At 44.7% G+C, this 10578-nt stretch overlaps 1 protein-coding gene across 1 annotated transcript in view; it reads left to right on the top strand.

Moving 5' to 3' along the window:
- The first annotated feature begins 311 nt into the window (after nucleotides 1-311).
- Nucleotides 312-10578, top strand: part of RNF126 (ring finger protein 126) — a 19469-nt gene continuing 9202 nt past the window's right edge. Inside the window, exon 1 of the mRNA XM_018560569.1 lies at nucleotides 312-429. Coding sequence (XP_018416071.1) covers nucleotides 355-429 — 75 coding nt within the window. The 5' untranslated portion in view covers nucleotides 312-354. The remainder of the gene's footprint in view (nucleotides 430-10578) is intronic.

Below are 10578 nucleotides of genomic sequence, written 5' to 3' on the forward strand. Positions count from 1 at the left end.
CATAAATTAAAGAATTTAATTTTCCTGTATTTGTAATGCAATCTAATAATGTAGGGACATTCGCTCACAAACCCCTTTCAAGGAGCAACTAGTAATTCATAATAATGAACGAGCCTCTTTAATACGCTCTCCATAACCAGACTAGAACACTCTTTAGCATCTACAAAGGAAACAAAGCAAACCACTCAACACCTCGAACAGCCTTCATCACACCTGCTGACTCCTTGCCCCAAGCCTGACCCCTCGCTAAACAAATACAGTACTTCAGCGCAGGAATATTTGGCCTCTCTCGCTTGCCGTCAAGCGGTCGCAGCGTACTGACGTCTCTGTGCGTCATCTCCAAGGCAGCGGAAAATGGCGGAGGCTTTACCGGAGGCCGGGCGGTACTTCTGTCATAACTGTTCCGCCGAAATAAGCCCTCGTCTGCCGGTGAGAAGGGTGGGGCGATATCGGTGAAGGGGAAAGGGGGTCTGTGTGCCGTGCAGAGCGTTAGTGTTTTGTGGAAGGAGGAAGAAAACCATGGCAACGGTGCCTTCACCGGCTGTCAAATGGAATGGCAGGGGGTGGGTAATGAGGAATGCACGCTCCGCTTACTCGGTGTCAGCACTGACATGTGGAGCATATGGCTGACCCATAGACCGCTCGCTGCTTGGTTACTGCCTGCTCTAGCACCATGTATGGCAGTGTGATGCCGCCTCCTGCTTAGGCCGCCATAGCTGCTGCTGGGGGGACTACGTTCCCCAGATCATTACTAGAAACCGTTCTCCTTATTGTGTCCAAGAACATTCTAGAGACCACATTTCTCAGAGGTTGAAGCAGCTAATGTCATAAGAATCCTGCTCTATGTGCCTGAATTGTATGCTGCATAGATGCCCATATTATAACCCATATTCAGGGTGTAATCTGAAACATGGTCACATTGAATCCACTCCTTGTGCCTCACACTTACCTGAATCACAGGGTTTTTCTCCTTGCGGGCTTCTGTTTATTTAAATGCAAGTGGAGCCACACACAGTCCAATGGGGGCTCACACTGCACTCCTGACCGAGAAGCCCCATATAGTGTTTGTGTGTGTGTGGGGTGCGTGCTGAAGTGGCCGCGGATGGTGCAGCCAAGTACTCACAGAACAGAATAAATGGTCACCAGCATTCAAATTTTCCTTAATATCCTTTTATTCATTCTAGGAGGTAATATCACCATGCGTAGCAACGTTTCGGAACCCATCCGGTCCCTACATCAGGCAAAAAGAGTATAATCTATTCACAGACCCTTTAACAGGATCTGTTAATCAAGAAACTATAAGTCTTGTCAGCCACCATGTTCTCAATGGAATAGAAGTGCGATGGCGTCACAACACTTGTAGCCTAATCATTCTTCCTTCACGCCTCTATAACTGAAGAGTCTGCAGGACCCCGAGCATTGCACCCACGATGCACTGATCACGGTTGCAATCTTTTACTGGCTCCAATGCAAAAAAAATAAGAAATGCACATTTTACATTTTGTGAAGAAGTATTCATTTAGTTTTTTTTTTTTTTTTATTTCCCCAAAAAGTGGAATTGGCCTTCAAACACATTGACACTTTATTTGCTGTAGGTTCACCAAGTCATTGTAGGCAGATAATTACTTTAAAGTTCATCTTTTTTGCAAAGAAAATAAATAAATGCACTTGCATTATCATAAGAAAAAATAAAATGTACTTTTTTTTAAATCTTTTGCATTGGAGCCTGGAAAGCATTGCAACTGCAAACAGTGGATCTGGCTCCTTCAGACACTTCCAGCAGCCCCTGTCCGCATCAGGGTATGAACTTTCGGGTAAGGGACAGGAGGAAGTATGAATGGACTACAAGTGCGGTGACGTCGCCACACCTGTCCTCTATTGAGAACTACAAGGCCCCCCGCTTCGGAGGCTGATGGGACTTGTAGCCTCTCTATTCCCAGGAAAGGATCTGGGGGTTAGGGATGCAACCATATTTCATGTTACACTCTGAATATGAATGTAGCATGACACAAAAAGATGGAGTTAGTCTTTATTAGGGGCTGGTCATTCATTTGAAAGGGGCAGAGTCTTGCAACAAGCATATTAACCTACTGAACAATTTAAAGCAACACGAAACTCAGGAGTTGGGCCCCATTCACACTAAGCGACATACCTTTTGCAGCGTATCCGCGCGGCCAGGATATTGCAAATTTAAGGGGCGACGATCCGGCGACGGTAGGACTTCATTAAAAAAAATAGGAAAATTGCGCAAAATTCGCCGAAAAAAGGGTCCTGCCAGAGCGACGGGCGACATGGAGCTAAGACAGCTCCATTGAATAGCATTGGCCGGCGGCTTCTCGCGATATCGCGTGGCAAAAATGCGCAATACCGTGGCGGAAATCGCTTAGTGGGAATGGGGCCTTAAACCTTTAAAAATACATTTAAGCACCTTAACTATTAACAATACTGGAGAGAATTTATCAAAACTGGAGGAGACAAAATCTGGAGCAGCTGTGCATGGCAACCAATCAGCTTCTCTCTTCAGTTTGTTCAGTTAAGATTTGAAAATGAAAGAGAGAAGCTGATTGGTTGTCATGCACAGCTGCTCCAGAATTTGTCTGCCTTAGTTTTGATAAATTCCCTTCAATGTATTTTATTTGTGTATTACTCAGCTGTAGATCATCTCTGAATTGGTCCTGACACTGTCCTTCCTTCTGGAGGGTGGCTACTTTTGTTCCCCATGGTCCCTGTGTGTGTTTGTAAAGTAGCCACTGCTCCAAGCTCACTCATGTGATGGACTACAATTTTTCATGTTTAGTTTACTAACTTGTCCTGAGATTGTAGTCCATCACAGGAGGGAGCTTGGAGCGGTGTGACTACTTTACAACACACAGGGACCATGGGGAACAAAAGTAGTCACCCTCCAGAAGGAAGGACAGTGTCAGCACCAATTCAGAGATGATTTGAGGATGTACAGCTGAGTGATACACAAATAAGATACATTTTTGTTAATAGGTAAGGTACTTGAATGTATTTTTAGGATTTAATGCCTGAGTTTAGTGTCACTTTAATTTTAAAAGACTGTATATACATGAAGATTTATTGTAAAAAGGACAAACGCAGCCAAAAAGGTATTGTTCATTAGTATAGTATTTATGCATGTGTTTAGATTTAGGTTTTGGTCAATGAATAACAATATCATCTGTGGCATCATATGTTGTCATCCTTGTATTTGCTGCTTGGTTTTTCTGTGTGGTGTCTTGTGCTATTGGAGCTCTGTCTGCGAAAACGCCATGCCCAATTTCTTCCCAGGCCCTCCAGCGCTTGCCAGGGTTCTTGTAATGGGGATTATTGGGGTCACAGAGGTTCGTGTGGGTCCTCACTAGGCAGATTAAAGTCCCCACTTCCAGCGTGAACACTCCCGAATCCTCCATTTTCTTCACAAGCCTAAAGTTGCTTGGAGAAGGAGACCGGTTGTCAGGTGCAAAAACTTGCGGAAAATGCACTTGTGTCATGCATATTTCAGGCCTCTCACTGAAATCTATGGTGTCGCTAGGATCCAGTTCCCCCTTTCTCCTATTTCATTATGACCACGCTAGGTAGAGAAGCAGACCTGTGCTGCCTTGGTCAGTTGACTGATACCTTCTCCCTGCTTGGAGATGCATGCGGAGTCAGTTTGGCTGTCATGCCCCCTACCCAACCCTGCTGTGTTGATTGACAGAGGTTCCTGCAATGTGTATGTATAGCCAAATCCTTATTTCAGTTCTCTATTAAGTAGGAAAGGGTTGAAACATCTGTCAGTTTATTTCTTGCAGTCTATGACCCTTTGGGGATATCCCATTACTTTTTGTGTGTGACAGTGGTCCTGAGGGCAAATAGAGAGGGTTAATTGGCCTAGCAGGGGAAAAGACAGCAATACAAACCTGACAAAGGTTCTAATGTAGGAACTAGAACTGGTCAACAGCCCATTGGTCAGGAAACTAGGTAAACAAATGGATCAGTTGCCCCTGCCAACCTGTCAGGGTTTTGTAAATAAGCATAGTATATGCATCTCCAGGGAATCTCCAGCTGGGCCAAGCTTCAGTATCTTGCTAGTCGGCCCCGTTGGCTCTCAAAACAATCAAACTGAAGCTTGGCCCAGTGGGAGATTCCTCCATCCACACAGTTTAGCGTAGATGGAGGAATCTGTTGCATATTTTCCATCTGACCATAGAAAATCTGTAGCTAGTGTTTAGGTGTATAGCCAGCTTTACAATGCAGCACTCTATACCTGAGCAACCAATTGCTAGGCTAGTGCACAGGGCTTTGAGAGCCAGCGGGGCCGACTGGGAAGATACTAGGGATGCACCGATACCACTTTTTTAAGACCGAGTACCGATACTTTTGATCAAGTACTCGCAGATACCAATTACCGATACTTTTTCTTAAAGGGACAAGTCACATTTTTTCTAAAGCAATACAAACTAATGCTTTAAGGTCACTTTCTTAATATTATGATTCATGAGATGACGAGGGAGCATGACGGCGGCTTCTCGGCCAATCAGAATGCCGGGCGCTGCGTCATTACATGGCGCCCGACTTCCGGATTTGCTTGTGTCCTGACCAATCGGGAAGCCGGGCAGCGCATCATTGCACGCTACCCGGCTTCCTGATTGGCCGGGAAGTCGGCTCGATGCTCTCTCATCACAAGTGACGAGAGAGCATGGAGCCGTTTCCTGGCCAATCAGGAAACCGCGCAGTGTGTAATGATGCGCTGCCTGGCTTCCTGATACAGGAAGTACTTGTGCTAGGTATCGGAGCATTTGGGCGAGTACGGGTACTCACCCAAATACTCGGTATCGGCACCGATACCAGTATCGGTGTCTGTGCATCCCTAGAAGATACTGAAGCTTGGTCCAGTGGAAGATTCCTCCATCCACACAGTTTAGCGTAGATGGAGGGATCTGTTGCGCTTTCTCCATCTGACCATAGAAAATCTGCAGATAGTCTGTAGGTGTATGGTCTGCTTAAGACGTGGGTTATGAAAGAGTCCTGGACATAGGTGGATTAAGCTGGGTATACACTGTTCTAGATTTGTATTGTTCAGCTGGACAGCATGGATAAGGGACTCTCAGCTGCTGACTTTTGTATTTCACCAGCTGGCACCCACAGTTGTTAAAATACTCGAACAGTGACTGCAGCTGACTAGCTGCAGTCACTGGCCAATGTTTTCCCCTAGGTTTCTTTGACAAAAGTCGATCAAAAAAATGACTTGTCTAACTGGGTGGTGACAGACTGTTCCTGCTGAATCTGACAACATTTTGATACGTGTAGGGCCAGCTTTACTGTGGCAGCGGCTCACAACAAACAATGCAGAAGGCTGATCCTAATGTAAAAACATCGAAAAAGGCTTTGTGACCTATGACTGCATTTTTCAGGCATATTGTCACAACAGATTGTCACATGTTACCATATATCCTTTCAATTTTGTTGTCACAGCCTATTGTCACAAAAAGCACCTCCCCAGGGAAACAAAGGAGAAGACTTTGGAGCAAGTTTTTTGACAGGCTTTATGTTACAACAAGCAGCTCTGTGAGTGATAACCTTACACGTGAAAGTGGAACTTTAGAGGGTTTATTTTTTTTCTTTTGGATATAGAGGATAGATGGTATTAAACCTTTCCCAGGCTTGTATTGCAGTCTGTGTCCCTGTTGGGGAGATTTCCCCTCACTTAACAGTGTGGAAAGTAATGATTTGATCCCCTGCAGATTGTGTGAGTTTGCCCATTTACAAAGAAATGAAGGGTTCATAATTTTTATCCTAGGTGTATTTTAAATGATAGAGACAGAATAGCAACCAAAAATCCAGAAAAACACATCATACAAATGTAATAAATGGAGTTGCAGTTCAGTGAGTAAAATAAGTATTTGATCCCCTACCAACCAACAATAATTCTGGCTCCTCCCACATACTGGCTATGTGGTACACAGATTAGTCCTGTCAATTTAAGAAGGTGCTCCTAACGACAACTCGTTCTTTATATAAAAGACACCTGTCCCCATAATCTCTTTCTTCCATCCAAACCTCACCACCATGGGCAAGAGCAAAGAGCTACCAAATTTTGTTGGGGACAAGATTGTAGACCTGCACAAGGCTGGAATGGGCTACAAGACTATCAGCAAGAAGCAACTGTTGGAGCCATTATTCGCAAATGGAAGGAATACAAAATTGCCATCAATTGCCCTCGGTCTGGGGCTCCATGCAAGATTTCGCCTCATGGGGTAAGGATGTTCATGAGAAAAGTGAGGGATCAGCCCAGAAGTACACGGGAGGAGCTTGTGAATGATCTCAAGGCAGTTGGGGCCACAGTCACCAAACAAACCATTGGTAACACAATAGACCGCCATGGATTGAGATCCTGCAGCGCCCCCAAGGTCCCCCTCCTCAAGAAGGCACATGCAGGTCTATCTGAAGTTTGCCAATGAACATCTAAATGATTCGGAGAAGGATTGGGAGAAAGTGCTGCAGTCAGACGAGACCAAAATTCAGCTCTTTGGCATTAAATCAACTTGCCGTGTTTTGGAGGAAGAAAAATGCTGACTATGACCCTAAAAACACAATCCCTACAGTCAAGCACGGAGGTGGAAACTAGGGTTGCACAGATACTTTTCGAGTACCAGTGCCGATACTTGGCATTTTCATGAGAACTACCAGGGTTGCAGAGGATGCAGCTGGGACCTGGCTCTGGCGCTCCACTGTCCTGAAATCATTCGTCTGTATTGTTTTAGAAAAACTGTCACATGACACTAAACAAAAATGTACCAGTACTCATACTTGTAAGTACTCGGCAAGTACCAGTACTGGGACTCGCAAAACTGGTATCTGTGCATCCCTTTATTTATAAAAACAAAATCGTACATTAAAACAGAGTAGCTTTGCGGTTTCATCGGTGAGGAAAGGGCGTATTTTGGAGATGTTACGAAGGTGAAGGCGGCAGGATTTGTATAGTGATTGGATGTGGGGAAGAAAGGTGAGGTCCGAGTCTAGGATGAGATCTAGTACCCTGGCATGGGGGGAGGGTTGGAAGGTTGTGTTATCAATCATGTTTGAAAAGTTGGGAGAGGGTGCGCGGGGGAGGAGGGAATACAATGAGCTCAGTTTTTGAAAGAATGTCCAATGGACGGGGCCATGTATTGTAAAATCTTGGATGAGAACCTCCTTTCCTCAGCCAGAACACTGAAGATGGGTCGTGGATGGGTCTTTCAGCATAACAATGACCCAAAACATACCGCCATGGCAACAAAGCAGTGGTTCAAGGAGAGGCACATTAAGGTCATGGAGTGGTCTAGCCATTCTCCAGACCCTAAAGGAGAACTATGGGGCGAGTGCTTTTCACTCACCTCATAGTTCTAGCCGACCTGTGACAGTGAGACTGACGCAGGTCGGCTCAGTAGATCGGGAAGTGAGAGAACACATACCGGCGTTCGCTCACTTATCGATCCTGTCACGGCTCTCTGCCGTGACGGGAGGGACTGGATTCCCCCCTCCCTGCTCCGATCCCCCAGCGCTGACTGGCGGAACGGACGAGGGAGGGGGCGGTTACAGCTGGCTCTGCCTCTAGATAGGCAGAGCCAGCTGTCACTCACGCAGCTGGGCGGATCCAGACATAATTGTCGGGATCCGTTTCAGCTGCGGCGTCTCGGTATACCGTGAGCTGTAGCTCGCGGTATACTGAGCTCAGGGTGACGGGAGGACGCTAGTTTGTGTCCCCCCGTTACCCTAAGGAGAACTATGGGGAAAAGCCCTAACCCCATACTTCTCCTTTTTAATCCTATAGAAATTTTTTGGAGGGAGCTGAAACTTCGAGTTGCTAAGCGACAGCCAAGAAACCTTAAGGATTTAGAGAAGATGTGTAAAGAGTGGACCAAAATCCCTCCTGAGATGTGTGCAAACCTGGTAACCTCCTACAATAAACATCTTACCTCTGTGCTTGCCACCAACTACCACCAAGTGTTTCTCCACCAACTACTAAGTCATGTTTTGCTTGGGGATCAAATACTTATTTTACTCACTCTACTGCAGCTCAATTTATATCATGTGTCTTTTCTGGATTGTTGGTTGCTATTCTGTCTCTATCACTTTAAAATACACCTAGGATAAAAATTATAAACCTTTCATTTCTTTTGTAAGTGGGCAAACTCACAAAATCTGCAGGGGACCAAATCATTATTGCCCTCCCTGTATATCTCTGTAGGCAGATATGACCATAAATAAACTCTGAAAAACTGCAGATAATCTATAGGTGTATGACCAGCTTAGGACATAGGTTGCAATATTTTCTGAATGCAGAGGACCCATAGAATAAAATGATGGTAGTTGCAATTTATGTTGTCTATTAGTACAACTGTTTATTAAAGAGGAACTCCAGGAATCTAAAGTTATTCCCCGCACTGCAAGGCTTAACTGCTAGTTTTGGGCTAGGAGCTTAAATAAAATAAATAAATTTACCTAATCCTCGATCCCGTCTGGCTGCTAGACCGGTCCCTGCAGCCTCTTCTCCCCCATGCTTTGGCGGTGTAAGCCCCGATGATGTCATTATGTATAATGCAGGTCCATTCACCTGCATTAGATGTGAGGACTCCAATGACATATCGCAGTTGAAGGGAGAGAGAGGTGAGTGTCGACCACTGCAGAAGCAAGGATTAGATGAGTATTTCATCTGTCTTCTAGGCCCTAGAGAAAAAGGAGCAGTTAACCCTTGCAGTGCAGGAGGTCGCCCACTGCAAGGGTTAACTTTTTAATTAACTGGAGTTCTTCTTTACAACTATACTTTCCGTAATACGTTTAAATTAATTTTAGTGCACACAAACGCAATCAAAATTTGAAATGGTTTTATTTTAGTTGACGCTTTAAAAAACTTTATAGCTGATCAGTTTTTTTAGTTAAGCATAAAAATGCCCCTAGAATTATTCCTCTCACTCTGATGTGTGTGGCGATCTCTATTATGTATTTATTTGTGGCTTACATATGCATACATGCATGCATGCATGTATGCCATAAATGTGCATTTGCATTCAAATGTGCTAGGGTTGGAGTTCTGGGAAACAAAATTGGATCCCTTCCAAAGAGCAAGCTGGCAATAGAAGATTGAATTTCAGAAAGATCCTCTTCACTGCTTCTAAACAAATCAAAAAGCCCTAACTTCCCAATTGAGGGAAAATAGGACCGTGTTTCACTTTCTTACCACCACAATAGTAGCAAGTGCTCACTCTAAACCAATGGCATGCACAGAAATGTGAAAGTTAAGCTTAAAAGAGGAATTATTATATCTGATTATGCTGGCTATAGCTCTACCCCAGACTGAAGCCCAATTTATGGGTGTTTGTATGGGGAAGCAACAGCCACCACCCCCCTCTCCTCTGTATGTATCCTATTCAGAGTAATGGGTCTGTGATCAGGTAAGCCACATACAAGAAGTACATCTGCTTGTTATCATTTCCCCCTTTTATCCTCTTGTCCCACGGTGTCTCCACAGCCGGCTGCACACTTCTCCCCTTTTAGTCCCCTTATGTCCTGCTCTGTCTCCCTTGCCAGCTGCACAATCATTTACAGAGCCCACTCCCTCAAAATGTTCCCAGCAGCCACAAGAACATGAGTGACTGAGCAGTGCTGTGAGGAACTAGAAGTCCCAGTTGTAATCTGCTGTGTTGAATGACAATGCGCCTCACCTGCTGCCAGAGACGAGCCCTGCCACTTACACTTAATTATGTACGCATCGTATTGCTAGCAGCATGGTCCAACAGTGGTGGTGGCACAGGGAGGGGGGTGATTGGGCAGGGGGGCAAGCTGTCAGCCACGCTAGCTCAGCAGCAGCGATCTGAAGTGGATCAAGTGCTACATGTACTAGGTCCCCTGCGGGGGGGATTTCAAAATCAATGTTTAAGTTGTGGTAATACTTCTTCATGAAATGATAATTGCAAGCTGTTTGCATATAACCTAATGCTACAAATGGCAATAAGCAAGTATTGTTTTTTTAATTAAAAATATTACTTGCCTCACTTGTCGGAAGGGGTTATGCAGAAGTTGCATGTCAGTTTCCTGTGACATGCCATGCTGGACTCCAATCTTCACCTTCCAATGTGTTCAGCAGGTAGGGCTAGGCATGACCAGCCGCTGATAGGCACGCTTCAAGCTTGCCCATCTGTGATAGTCATGCTAATAGTTACTCACCCCTGTGCTTGTCAGATCACACTTTAGTGCTTGTGGATGCAACCATCGTGAGGGTGACAACGATGCCCAGAAGTCCTACGTGGTGGGCTGTTAACCCTTTAAAGAAGGTGGCCTGGGCAGACATTATCAATGGGTAAACTTGTGAGTCTGTGGGGGATAGAGGGAGGCAACAATATAATAGGTTCATTTTACTTGGGAGGGGGGGTAATCAAGCAAATTTTGGATTATTTTAAAGTGCAATAGCAGTAGTAACCGTTAGGTTCAGATTTCAATAATTCTCTAATTATTGGCTTCTTTTAACTTTTGGTCTTAAAAAAAAAATTGGCACGTGCAATTGTTGTGTTTTTTTTTTTTTTTTTTTTTTTTTTTTTTTTTTTTTTTTTTTTCTTT

This window comes from Nanorana parkeri, unplaced genomic scaffold, assembly GCF_000935625.1.
Source record: "Nanorana parkeri isolate BGI_ZX_2015 unplaced genomic scaffold, ASM93562v1 scaffold466, whole genome shotgun sequence".
Classification (NCBI taxonomy): Eukaryota; Metazoa; Chordata; class Amphibia; order Anura; family Dicroglossidae; genus Nanorana; species Nanorana parkeri.